Source organism: Bufo gargarizans, chromosome 3, assembly GCF_014858855.1.
Source record: "Bufo gargarizans isolate SCDJY-AF-19 chromosome 3, ASM1485885v1, whole genome shotgun sequence".
Taxonomy (NCBI): Eukaryota; Metazoa; Chordata; class Amphibia; order Anura; family Bufonidae; genus Bufo; species Bufo gargarizans.
The window spans coordinates 276,095,257-276,120,405 of record NC_058082.1 but is presented as its reverse complement, the minus strand read 5'-3'; the positions used below and the strand labels follow the sequence as shown (position 1 = coordinate 276,120,405).

At 43.7% G+C, this 25,149-nt stretch overlaps 1 protein-coding gene across 1 annotated transcript in view; it reads right to left on the bottom strand.

Annotated features, from left to right (window-relative positions):
* LOC122933375 (multidrug and toxin extrusion protein 2-like) overlaps nucleotides 1–20,765 on the bottom strand; it is a 305,472-nt gene extending 284,707 nt beyond the window's left edge. Inside the window, exon 1 of the mRNA XM_044288336.1 lies at nucleotides 20,689–20,765. Coding sequence (XP_044144271.1) covers nucleotides 20,689–20,697 — 9 coding nt within the window. The 5' untranslated portion in view covers nucleotides 20,698–20,765. The remainder of the gene's footprint in view (nucleotides 1–20,688) is intronic.
* Between the last annotated feature and the right edge of the window lie 4,384 nt (nucleotides 20,766–25,149).

Sequence of the window (25,149 nt, the reverse complement as noted above, 5' to 3'; positions counted from 1 at the left end):
CAGGACCTCTCTCCTCTGCCTGGGTGCCGGGGCCTAAATATCTGAGAATGGACTGTTCCAGTGGTGGGTGACGTGAAGCCAGATTCTCTGCTATGGGACCTCTCTCCAATTGATTTTGGTTAATTTTTATTTATTTAATTTTTATTTTAATTCATTTCCCTATCCACATTTGTTTGCAGGGGATTTACCTACATGTTGCTGCCTTTTGCAGCCCTCTAGCCCTTTCCTGGGCTGTTTTACAGCCTTTTTAGTGCCGAAAAGTTCGGGTCCCCATTGACTTCAATGGGGTTCGGGTTCGGGACGAAGTTCGGATCGGGTTCGGATTCCGAACCCGAACATTTTCGGGAAGTTCGGCCGAACTTCTCGAACCCGAACATCCAGGTGTCCGCTCAACTCTAGTCCTAAGTTTATTGGGCCTTACTAGATCTTGTCCGTCATCAATCCCGTTGCCTTCCATCTTGATCTTCCTCAGACTTGGAAGATCCATAATGTTTTTCACAGGTCCCTATTAAAACCTTATGTCCAACCCACTGTACCCTCCTCTTTGCCTCCTCCTCCGATTTTTGTTGATGGTAATCTTGAATTTCAGGTCTCTAGGATTGTGGATTCGCGCATTATCCACGGTTCTCTTCAGTACCTTGTTCATTGGGAGGGTTATGGTCCTGAGGAGAGGATGTGGGTCCCAGTGGTGGACATTAAGGCCACTCGTCTCATCAGGGCTTTCCATAGATCTCATCCTGAGAAGGTGGGCTCTGAGTGTCCAGAGTCCACCCATAGAGGGAGGGGTACTGTCACCGCCATTTCTATGAGAAGGTCTGACAGACGTTCTTCTCTACCTCTTGTATGACGTTCTTTGTTTTGGTTTCACTTTGTCATCTCCTTTCCTTCTGCCAGGTGTCACTTATTTAGACTAATTGTCTTCCTTTATATTCCCTCCCATACTGCCTCACTTTGCAGTTAATACTACTTCCTAGATGAAGTGTTCACTGCTGGAGGCTGCTGCTGCTGTTTGCTCAGATAAGTCTTTTCCTTTATTGTATTTCCTTGCTGGCTTGATTCTAGGTGACCCTGACTCCGTCTGTATTAAGTGAAGAAGGCTGGTGGTCGTGTCCCCTCACTATTATAGGGTTTTCAGGTGTCACACAGTCTTAGGTACGTGGGCATGCAATTGTCTACCATTGAGACCCTTTGCCTGTGCTTAGTAGTCAGGGAGAGCTCTTAGGGTTTTAAAGGGCTCACCTATATGCTCCTTAGTTTGGGATCAAGCCAGTCGGTCGTTTATTTATAAGTTCCAGCTATCTGCAACTTCACCCGTGACAGAAATGTGTTAAGTTCAGTGTTGAAAAAGAACGCAGGAAGAATGGATGATGCTTCACTTAGGACCCTATTCTATGAAGTAATGTCTATTGTTAACAATCGTCCACTTACAGTTGATAACATTGACGATCCAACAAGTTTGGACCCTTTAACTCCCAACCATCTACTTCACCTTAGGTCTGATTACATACAGCCACCCCCTGGCAAGTTCACCAAAGAGGATTTATATGCTAAAAGGAGATGGCGAAAAGTTCCTCTATCTATCAGAACAGTTTTGAAATGGATGGAGAAAAGAGTACTTAGCCAATCTGATGCTAAGAAGTAAATGGCAAACACCCAGAAGAAATGTCCAAGTTTGTGACATAGTTTTAGTGAAAGTTGATTTACTTAGAAGTCAATGGAAATTGTCCAAAGTTCTAGAGGTTCAAAAGGATGAAGACAGTCTAGTAAGAAGAGTGTTGTTACAAGTTGGAGACTTGACAAAAAAGGAAAACGTCTGACTACTCCACTCAAGTTGGAACGCCCTATACAGAAGTTAGTTGTTCTACTTGAGAGTGATAAAAGACACTTGGAAGTTGAGAACCTGTTGGAAAATTCCTCAAATTCATGTTCAAATCTTACCACTAAGAACATAGAATTATAGGTAATTTTGGTGGGAGTGTAGATAGCCAGCTAAGATCTGTCCTAGTTTGCTAATATAGCTTTTGTGTTTATACAGCTAGACCTGCCAATAACCTTAATACAGTTCCTATGTTTGTGTGTTAAAGACTAAAGCAGGTTTATTTACAGTGACTTCATGGTTGGATGTCATGTAATAGTTATATTTTGTGTTCACAGAAACAGAAAAGATAGTATGCCTTTTAAGGGAACCTGTCATGTGGATATTTGATTATAATCTAACTAATTATATACAATCATTAACTACTAAAAAGTGCCTTAGATGTATCCACTTACTGGTGTGACAGATGGTTACCTCATAATATACACACAAAGATGCCACATGCCGCATGCTAATGAGCTGATTTGAGTCCAGCGTGATGTCAATGAGTCCAGCGTTTTTTTAATTCAGAGCTATAGCCACTCTCCTGCTGATTCATATGGAAAATAACTGTCAATCAGCAGCAGGTAGGCGGGAAGGGTCAGGAGCTCATGAATATTCAGGACTCATCATTATGAGCTGGAACTTTTCAATACAAGATGTTGGCAGATTGACTCGGTCAATTAAAGAAAGTGACCCAGCATTTTGCTAAGAGAATCAGTCACTTATTTATGTTGCCCTTAGGACACCATAAAACTGGTGACAGGTTTCCTTTAAGATTCATTATATAATGTAAGGTAAGCTCAATGACACAGCAGAAACAACAGAAAGCATAGAGTTAAACTATTGTTGCTGGACAGGAGTCTTGACCAATCACAGCCAGCCTCTCACACAGCAAGAGTTTTGACCAATCACTACCAGCCTCACACACAGCCTGTGTGGGAAATTCCCCTAGCAGGAGCTGCTAGAATCATTACACCAGAGGAGAGAAGCTGAACAGACATTCACTCCACTAAGAGCTGTGTTTTATGGAAGCAGAGAGGCCAAAATAGGTATTTAAAACAGTTATATAATGTTCCTACTGTTAATATAGTGATTAGAACTGTATACTGAACTAGTTATATATGTGTTTACTTACAGTTCCACCAATTACAAATTCAATTGCAAACTACAAAGTTCACAATTGCAACCATTCAAATTCCATAATGCAATCCAAATTGCATACAACCATACCAGATCATACTCAACCAATCTGCAAATAGTTACTGCTAACTGCATACTGCAAATTGCGACCAAATTCAGCAAGTAGAACTATTAGTTAGACCTCAGATATACCTTTTAGAGAGATCATAAAGTGCTTAAATAACTTAAAGTGAGAGTACAGATACTCAAGAGAGAAATATATCCACCATTTTATGTTGAATGACAAGATTGAACAGTTGAACGACCATCTTATGCATACCGCCATTTTGTGATATCTTTTCAACATGTGTTATGTACATGGACTATCTACTGCAGAGGCGGCAGTGTTATATATAAAGAAAAGTTGAAGTTAATAAAGAAGATATTTCACACATTTGGTGTGCTCTTTAAACCTACTGTTTCCATAGAAAGGCGCTAGAGGAATTACGGAGTAATAGACAGTCTGGTTAGAAGAAAAGTCAGAGATATCAAAATTCTTCTAATGCCACTGCGCAAAAGGCACTTCGTAGTGCTGCGCCTGCCACACAGTTATATGTTCTAAAGCCTTTTGTGGAGTGTGTAAGTGGAAAAAAATAAGGGCCTATTTGCTGTTAAGTAGTGCAGTTATATGTTCTAAAGCCCTTTTTGGCTTGTATTAGTGGCAAAAAAATATATATATTTGCCATTTAGCAGTGCAGTTAAATGATCTAAAGCCTTTTGTGGCGTATATAAGTGGAAAAAAATAAGGGCCTATTTGCCGTTAATCGAGGCAGTTATATGTTCTAAATCCCTTTTTGGCTTGTATTATTTATATATTTATTTGATCTAACAGTATGTCAGACAGAAGTGCCAGGCCCTACACAGGGGAGTGGCAGAGGCCTAAATGTTTCTGGTGCAGGCACAGGTCGCAGCAGAGTAAGGGGACGTAGCAGCAGGAGTCGCAGCGAGAGGCCTGAGCTCCCAGTGTCATCTAGCGGTCATGTCTTGGCCAGCAATCCAGTTGTTCTTGAATGGTTGACTCGTTCATCCACTTTGTCAGACACCCCCAGCCAAGAGTCGGTGGGTTCGTCAGAAACAACCCTTAGTTGGCATGGTCGGGGAGCAGGCCCTGTGCCCTCACCTGTCCTCAACCTGCCTCTGTCCTTTTCTGTTCCCTCAGCCAGAGAAGTATTATATGCTGTGGGCTAAGCTCTACTATACAGTGAGGACAAGCTACTAGAGGACAGTCAGCAGCTATTGGCTAACCAAGATGTGGAGGAGACATCCGCCACTTCCTCCGGTAGGCGGGCAAGTAGTGATGAGGAGAGTGGTGTGGGAACTGGTGTTGCAAGCAGTGAGGCTCCTGACCCAGAAACCGTTGAGAAGGACATCAGTGACGTGCAGACAGTACTTGGTGATGATGATGTAGCTGATTGCACTTGGGAGCCGGGTGAATTAGGGGCTTCATCATTATCAGGAGAAGAGGGTGGCAGCTTGCTCGTGAGGCAGCGGCGGAGATAGCAAGTCACTAGCGTGGCCGAGAGTCATCAGGGTGGCAGTAGTGGGAGGTCGGTAGCCAAACGTGCCTAGGATAGACCACCCACTTCACAGGAGTCTACCTGCCCAGAAAGTAGTGGTGCACGGGTTCACGGAAGCAGGGGAGGTAGCAGTCAGTCAGTGCGGAGTGTTGGGGGTAAAATCACCTACTCGGCGGTGTGGCAGTTTTTTGTTAAGCAGCCGGAGGAGGTGAATATAGCCATATGTAGAATCTGTGGGCAGAAGGTGCAGAGTGGCTAGGGTGCCAATGTTGGCACCACGGCCCTGCGTCAACATATGTAGCATCACCATAAAGTGGCCTGGGAGAACCGTAGCTCCGATGTGGTGGTCCAAGCTGCCGCAGCAACCGCTGCATCACCCAGTTGCACGCACCTGATTTCAGGCAGTTAAGGCTTCACCACCTCAGCCGAGGGGAGCTGTCTGTCCTTCCCATCATCTGCTGGTCCTGATGCTCCTGCTCCTAATCCTACTCGTCCAGTCATTCCGTCAGCAATCGAACACCGAAGCGATTGCCAAGAGACAACAGTATGCGTTCACTCATCCAACGGCACAAAAGCTGAATGTGCTCCTGTCCAAGTTGCTGGTGCTGCAGTACCTCCGTTTCCAAGTGGTGGACTCTGCACCTTTCAGAGAACTGATGGCTTGTGCCAAGCCGAGGTGGAGAGTCCCAAACCGTAATTTATTTGGCAAAAAGGCTGTACCAGCCCTGTATACACATGTAGAATAGTGATGAGCGGCAGGGGCAATATTCAAATTTGCAATATTTTGCCAATACTTGGTAGAATAGAGATTATTTCCTTGATCGTGAAAAATCGGCAATGTAATATTCGCATAATGCGTGCAAAATACAGGCGTGGGTCACTATACAGTTGCAAGAAAAAGTATGTGAACCCTTTGGAATGATATGGATTTCTGCACAAATTGGTTATAAAATGTGATCTGATCTTCATCTAAGTGACAACAATAGACAATCACAGTCTGCTTAAACTAATAACACACAAAGAATTAAATGTTACCATGCTTTTATTGAACACACCATGTAAACATTAACAGTGCAGGTGGAAAAAGTATGTGAACCCTTGGATTTAATAACTAGTTGAACCTCCTTTGGCTGCAATAACTTTAATAAAACGTTTCCTGTAGTTGCAGATCAGATGTGCACAACGGTCAGGAGTAATTCTTGACCATTCCTCTTTACAGAACTGTTTTAGTTCAGCAATATTCTTGGGATGTCTGGTGTGAATCACTTTCTTGAGGTCATGCCATTGCATCTTAATCAGGTTGAGGTCAGGACTCTGACATTTTCTCACAGAAGGCGTATTTTCTTCTGTTTAAGCCATTCTGTTGTTGATTTACTTCTATGCTTTGGGTCGTTGTCCTGTTGCAACATCCATCTTCTGTTGAGCTTCAGCTGGTGGACAGATGGCTTTAAGTTCTCCTGCAAAATGTCTTGATAAACTTGGGAATTCATTTTTCCTTCGACGATAGGCAATCTGTCCAGGCCCCGATGCAGCAAAGCAGCCCCAAACCATGATACCCCCACCACCATACTTCACAGTTGGGATGAGGGTTTGATGTTGGTGTGCTGTGCCTCTTTTTCTCCACACACAGTGCTGTGTGTTTCTTCCAAACAACTCAACTTTGGTTTCATCTGTCCACAGAATATTTTGCCAGTACTGCTGTGGAACATCCAGGTGCTCTTGTGCAAACTGTAAACGTGCAGCAATGTATTTTTTGGACAGCAGTGCCTTCATCTCATTGATTGGACTCCAGTTGGCTGACACCTCACTCCAATTAGCTCTTGGAGATGTCATTAGTCTAGGGGTTCACATACTTTTTCCACCTACACTGTGAATATTTACATGGTGTGTTCAATAAAAACATGGTAACATATAATTCTTTGTGTGTTATTAGTTTAAGCAGACTGTCATTGTCTATTGTTGTGACTGAGATGAAGATCAGATCACATTTTATGACAAATTTGTGCAGAAATCCATATAATTCCAAAGGGTTCACATACTTTTTCTTGCAACTGTAGTTACATTTTTCAAGCTGCTAGAAGTTTCCTGAAACTGGAGAAAATTACAATAGCTGTATATGCAGATAGAGTGCTCCAATATATTCGCAAAAATAATACATGCAACTTCACATTTTAACAGGTCTGACTACTTATTAGTGATTGGTGCACTAAGTATTATTGTGAACTTGTGACGTTCACAGCACTATGTATGTACAGCATGTATGCATTGACAGCAGAACCTATCAGCTACACTATATCACTATCTAACCTACACTGACTATCTACCACTAACTATCTGTAATATATATATATATATATATATATATATATAAAATCTAACTATCTATCTAATGTAATGACACAGGAAAGCAGAGAGCACAGCAATAACACTGCTGTCTCTCTCAGATCTGCAAAATACTGCATATAAGGGCTGATGGGGAGGTTCTTATATAGTAAGGGGTAGATAACGTTCCTATTGGTTGCTAGGGATGTTGCTAAGCTCAGACAAAGACATTGCAGCCTTCTCATTGGCCCACAAACAAGAAAGGAGGTTACTGATGAAAATAAAATCTAGAATATTCGAAATTCCGAATATGTATCACTACAGGGAGTGCAGAATTATTAGGCAAATGAGTATTTTGACCACATCATCCTCTTTATGCATGTTGTCTTACTCCAAGCTGTATAGGCTCGAAAGCCTACTACCAATTAAGCATATTAGGTGATGTGCATCTCTGTAATGAGAAGGGGTGTGGTCTAATGACATCAACACCCTATATCAGGTGTGCATAATTATTAGGCAACTTCCTTTCCTTTGGCAAAATGGGTCAAAAGAAGGACTTGACAGGCTCAGAAAAGTCAAAAATAGTGAGATATCTTGCAGAGGGATGCAGCACTCTTAAAATTTCAAAGCTTCTGAAGCGTGATCATCGAACAATCAAGTGTTTCATTCAAAATAGTCAACAGGGTCACAAGAAGCGTGTGGAAAAACCAAGGCGCAAAATAACTGCCCATGAACTGAGAAAAGTCAAGCGTGCAGCTGCCAAGATGCCACTTGCCACCAGTTTGGCCATATTTCAGAGCTGCAACATCACTGGAGTGCCCAAAAGCACAAGGTGTGCAATACTCAGAGACATGGCCAAGGTAAGAAAGGCTGAAAGACGACCACCACTGAACAAGACACACAAGCTGAAACGTCAAGACTGGGCCAAGAAATATCTCAAGACTGATTTTTCTAAGGTTTTATGGACTGATGAAATGAGAGTGAGTCTTGATGAGCCAGATGGATGGGCCCGTGGCTGGATTGGTAAAGGGCAGAGAGCTCCAGTCCGACTCAGACGCCAGCAAGGTGGAGGTGGAGTACTGGTTTGGGCTGGTATCATCAAAGATGAGCTTGTGGGGCCTTTTCGGGTTGAGGATGGAGTCAAGCTCAACTCCCAGTCCTACTGCCAGTTTCTGGAAGACACCTTCTTCAAGCAGTGGTACAGGAAGAAGTCTGCATCCTTCAAGAAAAACATGATTTTCATGCAGGACAATGCTCCATCACACGCGTCCTCCACAGCGTGGCTGGCAAGAAAGGGTATAAAAGAAGAAAATCTAATGACATGGCCTCCTTGTTCACCTGATCTGAACCCCATTGAGAACCTGTGGTCCATCATCAAATGTGAGATTTACAAGGAGGGAAAACAGTACACCTCTCTGAACAGTGTCTGGGAGGCTGTGGTTGCTGCTGCACGCAATGTTGATGGTGAACAGATCAAAGCACTGACAGAATCCATGGATGGCAGGCTTTTGAGTGTCCTTGCAAAGAAAGGTGGCTATATTGGTCACTGATTTGTTTTTGCTTTGTTTTTGAATGTCAGAAATGTATATTTGTGAATGTTGAGATGTTATATTGGTTTCACTGGTAAAAATAAATAATTGAAATGGGTATATATTAGTTTTTTGTTAAGTTGCCTAATAATTATTCACAGTAATAGTCACCTGCACACACAGATATCCCCCTAAAATAGCTAAAACTAAAAACAAACTAAAAACTACTTCCAAAAATATTCAAAAAACAATGAGTTTTTTGTGTTCATTGAGGACATGGTTGTTGTTCAATAATAAAATTAATCCTCAAAAATACAACTTGCCTAATAATTCTGCACTCCCTGTATATTCTAAATATTTGCGAATTCTCAAAGTGCCAATATTCGCGATTAATATTCTCCATTCGAATATTCGCGCCCAACACTAATGTAGAACAGAAGGTGGGCCAGTCCTTAACCACCTCACATCCGTCCATAGGATAAAAACGTCCTATGGGTGGATGTTTATCCTATGGGTGGATGTTTATCTCTGAATGAACATTCTGGAATGTCCATTCAGAGATCGCAGCTGCGCGCTAATCGCGCAGCTGCAGAGCGGGTTGCCCGCTGTCACTGACAGCAGGGCAACCCAGAGAGAAGGCAGGGACAGTGCCCAGGTGTCCCCGCCTTCTAGATCGCTGCATACACAGTGCTCACCGAGTGCTGTGTATACAGATCAGGAAGCGCTATGCCGCTTCCAGTCCCGACCCGATAGGTCATGTGACAGCCGGGGCCGGGAGAGTGCAGGAGCTGTCGGGTCTTTCACAAACCTCGATCAGCCCTACACTGAGGGTGTACAGCATAGTATAGTGCTGTACAGCCTCTCTGGGGGGTGTATTTCCCCTGTAACTGGGGCTAATATGTCAGCCCAAGTTACAGGGGAAATCAATGGTGGGAAGAAAAAAAGTGAAGTTAAATGTCCCCCAGAGTTCTTGTATGAAGTCATGGGGGACACAAAGTGTAAAATAATTTAAATTTTTTTTAAAGTGTAAAATAAAATAAAAATTTGAAAAAAGTTTTGAAATGTGAAAAAAATACCCTATTAAAAATAGGAAAAAAAAAAACATATTTAGTATTGCCGCGTCCGTGACGGCCGTCTCTATATATATATCACATCATCCAACCCTAAAAAAAAAAACTGTGTAAAAAAAAGCTATTTTTGTCACCTTACATCACAAAAAGTGCAACACCAAGTGATCAAAAAGGCGTATGTCCCACAAAATGGTACCAATAAAACTGTCACTAAATTCTGCAAAAATGATACCCTACATAAGAAAATAGCTAAAAAAAAAAAAACGATAGCTCTCAGAACATGGAGACATTAAAACATCATTTTTTGTTTAAAAAATGCTATTATTGTGTTAAAGTGATATACATTTTTATATTTTTTTTAGATTTTAGATATCACCGTGTCCGTAACAACCAGCTCTATAACCCAACCCCTCAGGTGAACGCCGTAAAAAAAAAAATATAGAAAAAGTGCCACAAAAAGCCATTTTCTGTCACCTTACATCACAAAAAATAAAGTGTAACAGCAAGCGATCAAAAGTCATATGCACCAAAATACTGCCAATCAAACAGTCATCTCATCCTGCAAAAAATGAGAACCTACCTAAGACAATCTCCCAAAAAATAAAAAGTAAATATGACTCTCTCAGGCTATGGAGACAATAAAACATGATTTTTTTTGTTTGTTTTTAAAATGATGTTATTATGTAAAACTTAAATAAAATAAAGTATATATATATTAGGTATTGCCACGTCCGTAACAACCGCCTCTATAAAAATATCACATGACCTAACCCCTCAGGTGAACACCGTCCAAAAAATAAAATAAAAAACACTTTTTTGTCACCTTACACCACTAAAAGTGCAACACCAAGCGATAAAAAGGTGTGTGCCCCAAAATCTTAGTGTGCCCCCTAGTCTTATTTTTTGCGGGATGAGGTGACGGTTTGATTGGTACTATTTTGGTGTACATGCGACTTTTTTGATCACTTTTATTACCTTTTTTGGGGAGTAAGGTGGGCAAAATTTCAATTTTCTCATAGTCTTTATTTTTTTATTTTTATGGCGTTCACCTTGCGGGGAAAGTAATATGACCGTTTTATAGATCAGGTCATTACGGACGTGGCAATACCTAATATGTGTAGTGTATTAAAAAAAAATGTATTATTCAGTGATAAATGTGTTTTATTATCTTTACTTTTTTTCACTTTTTTTTTTTTTTTTTTACCCAGACCCACTTGGTTCTTGAAGATCCAGTGGGTCTGATGTCTGTATAATACAGTACAGTACACTATATAGTGTATTGTACTGTATTACAATTTACTTACACTTTGTCTGAACAGATCTATGCCTTTAGCACAGATCTGTTCAGCACCATGGACAGCAGGATGCCTGAGAAGGCGTCCTGTTGCCATGGGAACCTTCCCCGTCTGCCACAACTGAGCAGACGGGGAAGAAGGGGAGCTCCCTCTGTGACCCCATCCTGTCTGGGGGCTGCAAAGGCACAGCAGCCCCCCAATGGGAGAGGGAGGGAGCTCTCTGACTGTTAACCGTTTCCATACAGCGGTCTGTACGGACCGTGGTATGGAAAGGGTTAAACGGCTGACATCACAGCACAGATGTCAGCCTTTTATACCAGAGAGTCAGCAATGTGCTGGACACCAATGAATATTCAAGAGGAGGCGGGCGGGGGATCGTGATCCCACCTGCCGCACCTCCCGCCTCCCGCACCGCCCGCACCGCCTGCAACCCTCCCCTGCACCACCCGCCAGCATAAAATCATTCAGGGGTGCAGGGGGGTGAAAAATATTTTATTTTGGGCATTATAAAGTTTCTGATCCCCGCGGTCAGGGACTGCGGGGATCAGAAACTGCAGAAAGCGCTGCAAACCACAGGTCTGAATTGACTTGCGGTTTGCAGCAATCGCTGATACGGGAGGTCACAGGACCCCCCTCGGCATTGACCCTGGGTGCCTGGCTGTGTGTAACAGCCCGGGTCTCAGCGCTTTCACCATGTCTGCAGACATGGTGACAGTTTAATGCCATGACGAGTATACTCGTCATGGAGCGCTAAGTAGCAGTGCTCCATGACGAGTATACTCGTCATAAGTCCTGAACGTGTTAAAATCGTTGGTGGCAGTGGCCACAGGGTCCCCTCCCCTTCTCATTGGTGGCAATGGCCACAGGGTCACCTCCCCTTCTCATTGGTGGCAGTAGCAGCTTCTGATCAGAGCCCCAGAAGTGTAATCCTGGGGCTCTGATCGGCTACCATGGCAGCCAGGATGCTACTGAAGCCCTGGCTGCCATGGTAACCTCCCTGCTGCTGTGTGTACTATGCACAGGGCAACAGGGAGAGTGTGAGGTCCTATTCACCCTAATAGAGCTCTATCAGTGTGAATAGGACAAGAGATTAAAAGATCACAGGTTCTAGCCCCTAAGGGGGGAAATAGTTATTAACCGCCTCCCGACCGCCTAACGCAGGGAATGCGTCCTGCGGGCGTTTGGGTTGTTCCTCGTAGACGCATCGGCACGTCATCTCGCGAGACGCGAGATGACACGCAAAGCCGGCCCGTACATGCGCAGTGCGGGTCGGGAAAAGTCGCAGGAGAAGTTCATCAACAGCCTGCCAGCCAATGATCACCGCAGGTTGGTGACTTAAAAAAAATCGAATCACAAGCCATTTAACACATTATATTTATAAATATAATGTGTTAAATGGCTTCTGTGCTCTCTGCTGGTTCCTTTTCGTCGGTTGGTCCCAGCAAAGAGCACAGATCACTGTGAGTACACCAAGCACAACACATTTAGCCCCAGATTACCCCCCCCATCACCCCAATTAACCCCTTGATCACCCCTGTCAATCACTAGTGAAAGGGAAAAAAGTGATCAGTGTAAACTGTCAGTTTTTATTTTTCACCAGTATTGACTGTTAGGTTTAGGTTAGTTTAGGCCCCTTTGGTAGGTAGTTAGCTTCAGTTAGCTCCCAGCCCACCGCACCGCAGTCACTGATTCGCTGATTAGCGTATCGCTAATCAGCATTGGTACTTTTAGGCCCCTTTCACACGGGCGAGTTTTCCGTGCGGGTGCGATGCGTGCGGTGAACATATTGCACCCGCACTGAATCCTGACCCATTAATTTCTATGGGGCTGTGCACATGAGCGTTGATTTTCACGCATCACTTGTGCGTTGAGTGAAAATCGCAGCATGCTCTATATTGTGCGATTTTCACGCGACGCAGGCCCCATAGAAGTGAATGGAGTGCGTGAAAATCGCATAGCATCCGCAAGCAAGTGCGGATGCGGTGCGATTTTCACGCATGGTTGCTAGGTGACAGTCTATTCACTGTATTATTTTCCCTTATAACATAGTTATAAGGGAAAATAATAGCATTCTGAATACAGAATGCATAGTATATTAGTGCTGGAGGGGTTAAAAAAAATAAAAAAAAGTTAACTCACCTTCTCCTCTTGATCGTGTAGTTCCCGGTCTCTTTACTTCTTGAATGATGAGCTGTGGGCTAAAGAACCTGTGGTGACGTCAGATCACATGCTCCATCACCACGGTGATGGACCATGTGATTGGAGCATGTGATCTGACGTCACCAAAGGTCATTTAGCCCACAGCTCATCATTCAAGAAGTAAAGAGACCGGGAACTACGCGATCAAGAGGAGAAGGTGAGTTAACTTTTTTTTTTAACCCCTCCAGCACTATTATACTATGCATTCTGTATTCAGAATGCTATTATTTTCCCTTATAACCATGTTATAAGGGAAAATAATACAATCTTCAGAACATCAATCCCAAGCCCGAACTTCTGTGAAGAAGTTTGTGTTTGGGTACCAAACATGCTCGATTTTTCTCATGTGAGTGCAAAACGCATTACAATGTTTTGCACTCGCGTGGAAAAATCGCGCATTTTCCCGCAACGCACCCGCCTCTTATCCGGGCCAAAAATAAGATGTCCGTGTGAAAGAGGCCTTATAGTATCTGTAAGTGATCAGAACTGATCACAGTCAGATCTATAATAGTATTAGTGTCACCTTAGCTCGCCCTCCACCTAAAAACGCAGTGTTTGCCCGATCAGGCCTAATCGGTCGCCCACACGTGCGTTCACCCACGCCCGCCTCGCCGCAGTGACAAATTTTTTTTTGTTTTTTTATCACTGCACAATCACTAGACAAGTGCTGCGGCGATAAAAAAAATCTGTTTTGATATTTTTTATCAATCGAGCGGCTTTTCTAGCCTCCCATTTGTAAGACAGGCTTGCTTTTTTTCTTGGGTAGTCTCAGGGAATACCCCCTAAATTTAGGTGACCAAATGGCAAGTAGGGGGTATTCTTCTGAAGAGGCCTACAGGCTTCTGACCCAGTCGGATGAGGAATGGGAACCCTCATCTGACGAATCAAGCGGGTCAGAATACGAACCTGTAGAAAGCAGTGGCAAAGTCTGACCCAAAGTTCGGACGATGAGGTTGAGGTCCCTGATACCACCAGGCGTACCCGGCCCCGTGTCGCTAGACCACAGGTTGCGCAGGATCAACTTCAAGGGCAGCAGAGTGGGGCTGACGCTGTCGGATTACGTGGTGAGGCATACACCAGCAGCGCAGCCCATCCTGGACCTAGTACCAGCACTGCCGTAGAACATGGTGAAGTGGCGAGCACCAGAAGGGCAGTTGAAGCTGGTACGGTGGCACGTGCAGTAGTTCCCCCCATCGCAGCCACCGCACAGACAGGCCCGTAAAGTCCCTAGAGTCCCTGAGGTGCTGGCAAACCCTGATTGGCAGCCCTCATCTTCAGCCGCACCAGTAGTTCCCCCTTTCACCGCCCAGTCTGGAGTTCGGGTTGAGACAGCTCAGATAGGATCGGCACTGTTTTTTTTTTAGCTGTTCTTCACTGCGGAGCTCTTTGACTTAGTCGTGGCAGAAACAAACCGGTATGCCACTCAATTTATAGCCGCCAACCCGGGAAGCTTTTATGCCCAGTCTTTCCGGTGGAAACCCGTCCAAGTTTCAGAATTTAAAACTTTTCTGGGCCTTCTCCTCAACATGGGCCTGACAAAAAAGCATGAATTGCGGTCATATTGGTCCACGAACCCAATTCATCACATGCCCATGTTCTCTGCTGCCATGTCCAGGACACGATTTGAGACCATCCTGCGTTTCCTGCACTTTAGTGATAATAGCACCTCTCGTCCCAGAGGCCACCCAGCTTTTTTTTTTTTAACCAAATTTTATTCATTTTGATTTATCAATCATCAGTTGCAGTTACATTATACATAATCCAATGTTTACAGAATCATATTGCATAGGTCCATTGGCAGATATTACAAAGGATTAACAAATAGAGCTCGTCACATCACAGTTTGAACTCCCTCCCTCCCTTCCCCCCCACCCTAGCTTCAAGAAGATCAAGCACTCTCCCTCGCTAACATACCCATAGCTCCCCAAAATTCTGTAACAATCAACACCTTATTGAGGCTAATAGAGGTCCTACTGTTCCAATTTACCTAAAGCACCTTTCAATTGCTCCAGTAAGTACCAGGATGTTTGCTTTAAAGGGTTCATTAGCGCTTTAATTTCAGTGGGTTCTAAAACATTAATAATAAAACTCCTCCATCTGGCCATTAACTTTTGCAGTGCTTTATCTGTATTCTGCTCTGCCGAATAGAACTCTCTATGTAAACACCATTTTACCTGTATAATAACCTCTCCAAGTGAGGGGGTAGTCTGGAGTAACCAGTTCTTGAGTATGCACCGTTTTGCCGCTAGGATACATACATGTGTAACCTGTGCTAACTTCGTGCCTTCTGGGAAATAGTGGAACAAAATTAACCCTGGAGTTAATGTAATCGTGATGCGCAGTACGTTTTTTAGCCATTCTATGAACGCCGTCCAAAACTCCATTATCTTAGGACAAGTCCACAAGCCGTGGAATAAGTTGGAGTTCTCCAAGTCACATTTTGGGCAATGTGTTATTTTATTTGCCTGAATGGTCGATTGCGTTTTATAAAACCCATATATGGCCCTATGTGCTATTTTAAATTGAGTTTCCCTCCAAATTTCACCTTTCTCAGGTATCGCCATCCCTTCAATATGTCCTCATGCGTTCCCTGCCCATCAAGCTCTTTATCCCATGTCCTGAATGGTTGGAGAGGAGAGTTCTCCTGTCGAGCACCATGCAGTCTCCCTTGTAGGTCTGATAAGGACAATGGGGTAGTAGCTGTGCCCCTTAGTAGGTCAAATCTATTTGTGGGGAATTCCTTTCTAAGGTCGATTATCCTGCGTTTCAAAAAGTTATAAATCTGGAGATACGCCAATAATGGCTAGAACTTAACGTGTATTTGCTACACAACTCATCAAAATTAAGATATCGGAGATCAGTGCTATGCCATACATCATTTACTGAATGTATTCCCGTACTGAACGTATTGAAATTGTTTATTATGTCTGCCTTCCACAAATTCAGGGTGGCCCCATATAGACATATATTTCGATAATGAAAATGGTAACCCATACTCTTTGCGCACCGCTTTCCACGTTGCTACCGTGTCTTTTATTATAAGGCTTTTTCTCAGAGATGGGAGTAAATTAGCAAATTTAGTGTGAAGTAATGCTACTAAAGACCAGGGGGCAGCTAATTCCGATTCCAGTTTATAATTTGAGTAATTATTTCTTCCTCACAACCAATCCAGGGCATGTCTAAGATTACTGGCAAGGTTATATCTCCTGATGTCAGGGAAATTCACCCCACCCTTTTCCTTTGGAAGCTGAAGTTTCCGTAGTGAAATCCTCGGATGCTTGGCTTTCCATATAAAATAACAGAACGCTGATTCTAAAGACTGTATATCCGCATGCCTAATTAACAGCGGTATCGTTTGCATAGGATATAGCAAGTGCGCGAAACTGACCATTTTCAATAAAAAACATCTGCCCTATTAGGGAAAGGGGAAGATGCATCCACCTATCAATGTCTCCCTGAATTTTCTGAATCAAAGGAGGATGGTTCAATGAATAGATCGATTCCGGGGTTTTCCCTAAATTGATGCCCAGATATCGTACCGTATGTTTGGCAATTTTAACCGGGCAATTTCTATGGTCAAAATCCTTGGCCTGACATGTCTGAGAGAGAAGCAGGAGTTCACTTTTGTCAGCGTTAATTTTGAAGCCTGACGCGCTTCCGAAATCCTCTTTATCAAGGGAAGCAAATCCCTCTGGGTTTTCGCCAAGAAAACTAATAAATCATCCGTGTATAAAGCGTATTTTATTTCCTTGGATCCTACTTTGATTCCTAGTATCTCCCCAGTGATACTGAGATAACGGGATAAAGGTTCCAAAGCAATATTAAAAAGTAACGTCGAGAAGGGGCACCCCTGCCTAGTTCCCTTGCCTATAGCAAATGTCGGTGAAAGAAAACCCCGGGTGTAAATCCTTACATTATGTAAATCCTGGCTAAAGGATTAGCATATAATACTTGGATATAAGTTCTAAAATTGGGCAGCAAGGTGGCTCAGTGGTTAGCACTGTTGCCTTGCAAAGCTGGGGTCCTAGGTTCGAATCCGACCAAGGGCAATATCTGCATGGAGTTTGTATGTTCTCCCCGTGTTTGCGTGGGTTTTCTCTGGTTTCCTCCCACACTCCAAAGACATTCTGATAGGGACCTTAGATTGTGAGCCCCATTGGGGACAGTTGGATGATAATGTCTGTATTATAAGCTGCAGAATATAGTTTTATATATAAAATTCCCAGTTAGCCCTATCCTATCCAAAACCCTATTCATCCATCCCCAGCTTACATTATCAAACGCTTTTTCTGCGTCTATTGTTAGCAGAGCTGTGGATGGATGTGCTTCGGGCCTCACCGACTCCACAAAATTTGGCCCTCATAGACCACTTTAACACCAAATTTGCAGATTTGTATAGCCCTGAGCAAAACATCTGCGTAGACGAGTCCCTAATACATTTTACCGGGCGCCTTGGCTTCAAACAATACATCCCAAGCAAGCGCGCCCGGTATGGGGTCAAATTGTATAAGCTCTTTAAAAAGGGCCACAGGCTATACGCACAAATTTCTTGTCTATGAGGGTAAAGATCAGACCCTGGTTAATGTTCCAAAAGTTCAATAAAGTTTATAAAAGTTAATGTTCTGTTTCAAATGATATATAAAGTTAATGTTAATAAATTTATTGTGTTGCGGTCTGTTTTTTTTGTTTGTTTTTTAACTAGGAGGACCAACCGATCAACCAGCTGCAGCACTGATGTGCATTCTGACAGAAGCATTGCGCTGCTGTCAGATTACACAAAAGTCGGTGTATGCGGCGCTGTAAGACGAGATTTCTCCTCTGCAGTAAAAAAGATACGTTTGCCAAGGCTTATGAGCTGAGGGGCGGTGTTCATATGCTTTGGCAAACACTTTGTATATAAAAAAATAATAATAATAAATTCCGGCAACGATTTATTCATCCACATCGATGTGAATGGAGAAATCGGGTTTGCCAGGGCATACGGGCTGAGTGGGTTTGAATGTTGGGCGGAGCTCCTATGTCCTGGCAGACGCCTTTCCCCTCCTTTTTTTTTGCACATTTTTTGGCAGAGATTTTTTCATCCACATTGATCGATGCGAATGAAGAAATCTGTGCCGTCCATTTTTTCTTTCAGCCCAGAGGCTGAACGGAAAAAAAAAATCTCATTACCCGTATGCTCAATATTAGGAAACTCCTAATGCTGGCCATACATGTAATGATTGTGGAGACCCTCAAATGCCAGGGCAGTACAAACACCCCACAAATGACCCCATTTTCGAAAGAAGACACCCCAAGGTATTCGCTGAGGGGCATATTGAGTCCATGAAGGATTGAACTTTTTGTCCCAAGTTAGCGGAAAGGGAGACTTTGTCAGAAAAAACTAATAAAAATCAATTTCCGCTAACTTGTGCGAAAAAAAAAAATCTTCTATGAACTTGCCATGCCCCTCACGGAATACCCTGGGGTGTCTTCTTTCCAAAATGGGGTCACATGTGGGGTATTTATACTGCCCTGGAATTTTAGGGGCCCTAAAGCGTGAGAAGAAGTCTGGAATCCAAATGTCTAAAAATGCCCTCCTAAAAGGTACTCATTGGAATTTGGGCCCCTTTGCGCACCTAGGCTGCAAAAAAATGTGTCCAAGTTCACATGTGGTATCGCCGTGTCTTTTTACATATACCCATGCTGGGTGAGAGGAATATCTCTGTAAAATGACAACTTTATATAAAAAAATGGGAAAAGTTGTCTTTTACAGAGATATTTATCTCACCCAGCATGGGTATATGTAAAAAGATACCCCAAAACACATTGCCCTACTTCTTCTGAGTACAGCGATACCACATGTGTGAAACTTTTTTGCAGCCTAGGTGCGCAAAGGGGCCCAAATTCCAATGAGTACCTTTACGATTTCACAGGGCATTTTTTACGCATTTGGATTCCAAACTAATTCTCATGCTTTAGGTCCCCTAAAATGCCAGGGCAGTATAAATACCCAAGTGACCCCATTTTGGAAAGAAGACACTCCAAGGTATTTCGTGAGGGGCATGGCGAGTTCATGTGAAATTTTATTTTTTGTCACAAGTTAGTGGAATATGAGACTTTGTAAAGAAAAAAGAAAAAACAATAATTTTCCGCTAACTTGTGCCCAAAAAAAATATATTCTAGGAACTCGCCTTGCCCCTCACGGAATACCTTGGGGTGTCTTCTTTCCAAAATGGGGCCACTTGTGGGGTATTTATACCGCCCTAGCATTTTAGGGTCCCTAAAGCGTGAGAAGTAGTTTGGAATCCAAATGCATAAAAAATGCCCTGTGAAATCCTAAAGATACTCATTGGAATTTGGGCCCCTTTGTGCACCTAGGCTGCAAAAAAGTGTCACGCATGTGGTATCGCCGTACTCAGGAGAAGTAGGGCAATGTGTTTTGGGGTGTATTTTTACATATACCCATGCTGGGTGAGAGAAATATCTCTGTAAAATGACAACTTTGTATAAAAAAATGGGAAAAGTTGTCTTTTACAGAGATATTTATCTCACCCAGCATGGGTATATGTAAAAATAGGAAAAAAAAGGAAAAATATTAAGTATAAATCACCCCCTTTCCCAATTTTACATATAAAATATAGAAACAAATAAATAAACATATTACATATCGCCACGTCTGAAAAGTCCAAACTATTAAAATATTTAAAAAAATCTATGCAGTGAACGCCGCAACAGAAAAAATAAATAAATAAAAACTGTGCGATTCGGAAGTACAGGACGAAACTCCATGGAAGCACTCCGTAGTGCCCCGTTGGGTTCCGTTCCATGTTTCTGTCGCGCACCATTCTGCATCTCTGGATTTGCGGACCCATTGAAGTGAATGGGTCCGCATACGTGATGCAGAATGCCCACAGAACAGCACCCGTGTATTGCGGATCCGCAAATGTCCGCAATACGGCAACGAGGCGCACAAGTTCATGTGCGGAAGACCTAAGGCTGAGTTCATAGTTATTTGGTCAGTTTTGGCCCGGTGACTGCCCAAATAAGTGAAGTGTGCAGTGATTCTAAGAGCGACGCCTGTCATACAGACTCTGAGTATTATTTCACTACCACAGCAGATTCCCTATGCGTGTTACTGCAAGGCACAGTATTCTACACCACTATAAAGGCTCTCTGCAGCCAAGAAATAGCTGTTTTTTAACTCAATTCGCCGCAAATAAATTCAGATCAAACCAAATTTTTTTGAAAAATTCGGTGAACTGGCCGAATCTAATTGTTGAGAGATTCGCTCATCTCTACTATTAGGGAATGGGAGAATAGGTTGTAATTTGTAGTATACAAGAAGAAAAAGATTGTTCCACCACCAGGAGCAAAACAGTAACAATGCAGTTACATGACAAGAATCTGCATAACTAATCATATGCTAAATAGTTGCAAGTCCAATTTATGTATGAGATAGCCATAGGTGATTGTCTATAAAATGATGGTAGTCTCAAATTCGAAGCTGTCGTGGATGGTGAGATATCGAGCCTGAAAGTCAAACGTTCTGTGTAAATTAGAAGTGCTTTCATAACTAGTCTGATGAAGCAATACAAAAATGCCTGAAGCAATACAAAAATGCTGGCAGTGTCTGTAATATAGATGTAAACCACTCAATTAACCGCAATAAACATTTCTATGAATATGAGTAATTTTAATAAACTATCATGCAAATAGTGGTAGTTAGTGATGAATACCTACTCTGATCATAACATGCAAGGAATGAACCTCCGTAATTAAAGAGGTTGTCTCACCTCCCTACTTGCAGGCGTCCTCGGTGCTCTCAGGTCCTCTCTTCTCTGTTTGCTGGGGGCGAAGCTGAACTCTCAGATGCAAAGCAAGGCAAGCCTGGCAGGGAGGAAGTAACTCCTCCCCTTGCTTGTGCGTGCTTGCCCCCGAGGCTGTTACAGTTGGAGATTCTGAGTAACAGACCAAAGCAGAGCGTGACAGCCAATGTTAAGTTGCTTGTCACAATCTGTTCTGTGTGATGTGTAAAAGTTCCCCTCCTGTCATCTGCATACAGGTTAGGCCACGTTCACACTCGCGTTTTGGGCAGATCCGTCTGCAAAAACTGATCCGTTACAATAATACAACCGCATGCATCCGTCATGAACGGATCCGTTTGTATTATCTGTAACATAATCACTACGAAAATTGTTAGCGATGTTAACACTCCACCAATGTATCACTAATCATTGCCAAAAGTGACGTTTAGAAAACTAAAAACATTAATCTTTATTGAATATGTGCCTTAAAGGGAACCTGTCACCAGGATTTTGCGCATAGAGCTGGGGACATGGGCTGCTAGATGGCCGCTAGCACATCTGCAATACCCAGTCCCCATAGCTCTGTGTGCCTTTATTGTGTTAAAAAACCGTTTTGATTGATATGCAAATGAACCTGATATGTGTCCTGTATCCGGAGATGAGTCCAGCAGAAAGGAGCCCTGCACCGCCCCGCGTCCTCCGAATCTCCTCCTTGCTGGCTGACGTCACAGAGCTGGAGCGCCGAAATCTCGCGATGCACGAGCTAGCGCATGCGTAGTTCGTTCCCTGTGCTGATGCCAGCACAGGGAATGAACATGATGCCGACACTGCGCATGCGATAGTTCGCGCATCGTGAGATTTCGGCGCTCCAGCTCTGTGACGTCAGCCAGCAAGGAGGAGATTCGGAGGACGCAGGGCTCATCTCCGGATACAGGACACATATCAGGTTCATTTGCATATCAATCAAAACGTTTTTTTAACACAATAAAGGCACAGAGAGCTATAGGGACTGGGTATTGCAGATGTGCTAGCGGTCCTCTAGCAGCCCATGTCCCCAGCTCTATGCGCAAAATCCTGGCGACAGGTTCCCTTTAAAGAGGACCTTTCATCAGGCTAGCTTTAGTCTAATTATTATCCTACCTTATAGGGCGGCCCCTACTGATGCCATGGCACTTTTTTTTTCTACAGAACCCCCCATTCGTCCGCTGTTGGCCCCATATATTTTGGCGCCTTATATTATAATGAGGCGACTCGGTTATACTAGGCCAGTGATGGCGAACCTTTTAGAGACCGAGTGCCCAAACTGCAACCCAAAACCCAATTATTTATCACAAAGTGCCAACACAGCAATTTACCCTGAATACTACAGTCCAGTATAGTCTATCTTGCATGTACTTTATCACTTAGCTATAATAGCCTGCCTACATTCAGTGTGCTGCCTGTGCTGTTCATAGTGCGTCCTGCGCTGAATGAATGGCAGGAAAAGTCTAAGGCATATTGGTACACCATAGACTTTTTCCAGGGTGCGGGTGCCGACAGAGAGGGCTCTGAGTGCCGCCTCTGGCACCCGTGCCATAGGTTCGCCATCACTGTACTAGGCGAAGACTTGTATTTTCCCTTGGAGTGGTTATCTTCTCCCTGGCTGTGAGCGCATTCAATCAGAGCTCCCCGCTCTTAGCCAGGGAGAATGAGCTCAAGGATGTCTACACGCTCAAGTTCTTATGATTCTCACGAGAACTTGAGCTCATTCTCCCTGACGAAGAGCGGGGCGCTCTGATAAGGCTATTTTTACACTGGCGTTCGGTGCAGATCCGTCTTGCATCTGCACAGACGGATCCGCACCGATAATGCAAACGCTTGTATCCGTTCATAACGGATCCGTTTGTATTATTCATAGAAAAAAAAGTCTAAGGACTCTTTTACACTGGCGTCATGTTTTGGGCCCGGATAAGATGCGGGTGCGTTGCGGAAAATTGCACGATTTTCCAGCGCGAGTGCAAAATATTGTAACGCGTTTTGCACACGCGTGAGAAATATCAGGAGTTGGGTGTTATAAGGGAAAATAATTGCATTAATTTAACTCACTTTAATCCACTTGTTCGGGCAGCCCGGCTTCTCTTGTCTTCTTCTTTGAGGAATAGGACCTTTGATGATGTCACTGCACTCATCACATGGTCCATCACATGATCTTTTACCATGGTGATGGATCATGTGACGGACCATGTGATGAGCGCAGTGACGTCACCACAGGTCCTTTTCCTGTGCACAGCAAAGATGAAGACAGAAGAGATGCCGGCTGCGCGATCAAGTGGATTAAGGTGAGTTAAATTATTATATATTTTTTTTAACCCCACCAGCCCTATGGGGCCTGTGTTTTGTAAAAAAAAACGCACAAAATAGAGCATGCTGCGATTTTCACGCAATGCACAAGTGATGCGTGAAAATCACCGCTCATGTGCACAGCCCCATAGAAATGAATGGGTCCGTTTGAAAGGGGCCTAAGTCAAAACGGATCGGTCTTGACTTACATGGAAAGTCAATGGGGGACGGATCCATTTTCAATTGCACCATATTGTGTCAGTGAAAACGGATCCGTCACCATTGACTTACATAGTAAGGACAGATCCGTTGGGCTCCGCATTGTCAGGCGGACACCAAAACAATGCAAGCTGCGTTTTAGTGACCGCCTCAAAAACGCAACGGAGACCAAACGCAGCCAAATTGATGCATTCTGAACGGATCCTTATCCATTCAGAATGCATTGGGGCTGCACTGATCCGTTTTGGACCGCTTGTGAGAGCCCTGAAACGGATCTCACAGGCGGACCCAGAAACGCCAGTGTAAAAGTAGCCTTAGATGCGCTCACAGCCAGGGAGAAGATAACCACTCCCAGGGAAAATACAAGTCTCCGCCTAGTATAACCGAGTTGCCTCATTATAATATAAGGCGCCAAAATATACGGGGCCAACAACAGACGAACGGGGGGTTCTGTAGAAAAAAAAAAAGTGCCATGGCATCAGAGGGGGCCTCCCTATAAGGTAGGATAATAATTAGACTAGAGAAGCCAGCCTAATGAAAGGTCCTCTTTAAAATAAATAGGAAGGGAAAGCCCTATATATTATAAAGTATCAAATCCCAATCAATACCCACGGTAACTCAGGAGTTAATAATATTCCCAGAGTGTTATCACAACCACAATGCCCCTGGGTATAACTCCTTATGTTTGTTGTGAGAAACCGGATACATAAGTAATTACCATCAGCTGAACCTTATGCGTATCTGCACAGACTAATAAGTCATGTAATGCTGAATGTCAGTTGTCCAATACGACACTGTTGAACAACTGGTTAATCAGCCACTGTTCTGTGTCACAGTTCAGCTGTGGAAACTTCTAAGGCTAGTTTCACACTCGCGTTTGGTGCGGATCCGTCATGGATCTGCACAAAACGCTTCCGTTCATATAATACAACCGCATGCATCTGTTCAGAACGGATCCATTTGTATTATCTTTAACATAGCCAAAATGGGGCGGCGGAGTCTAGCGGCCGAGCCGGATGCAGGCTGTAGGAGGAGCTCCGTCACTGACCGAGTCCTCCTGAGCGATTTAAGCCAGTATTAAAGCTTCAAAATGGGAAAGCTCAGCAAGGAAAGGCCTAGAGACACCCCGGGGAAGCTGAAAACTGCAGCAAACCAAAGCGATATGGACAGATTTGTCAGACGGGCAGACGTGAGGTCCGGATCCAAGATGGCGCCGGTGCGCCTTGTGAACCCCAGAGGACAAAGATGCCGATTCAGAAGGTGAGGGGGATAGTGAGCAGGAACAGCCGACCCGAGCTGACAACTTTCCTCTCTCCAGGGCATTTATGAAAGACCTTCTGTGGGATGCTTTGGGTCCGATTCGGCAGGATCTATCTGAAATTAATCAAGATATGCGCCAATTAAACTCCAGAATGGACGAAATAGAAACCGCACAGAACGCCATTACAGAGTTCAGCGGTCAGGTGTCCCACAACCTGGACAATGCGCAAGCACATTGAAGAAGACCAGGACAACAGAGGGCGCCGCAACAACATAAGGATGAAGGGTATTCCGGAGACTGTGCCACAGGAATCCCTGCAACATGAGGTCGTCCAACTATTCATCCGCCATGTAGCCAAACTGACCTATTCGAAATGGACAGGATTCATAGAGCCCTTCGGCCATTACCAAGGCCACAAGATCCCTCCAGGGACGTCATATGCCGCATGTTCAACTTTACGGCAAAAGAGAAGATTATGTCCCATCAAGAGTTAACAAGACAGCGGAAATTGAAGGATCTACAGTCACGCTTTTTCAGGACTTATCACCTATGACCCTGAAGGAAAGAAGACACCTTGAACCGCTTCTAGATGTCCTA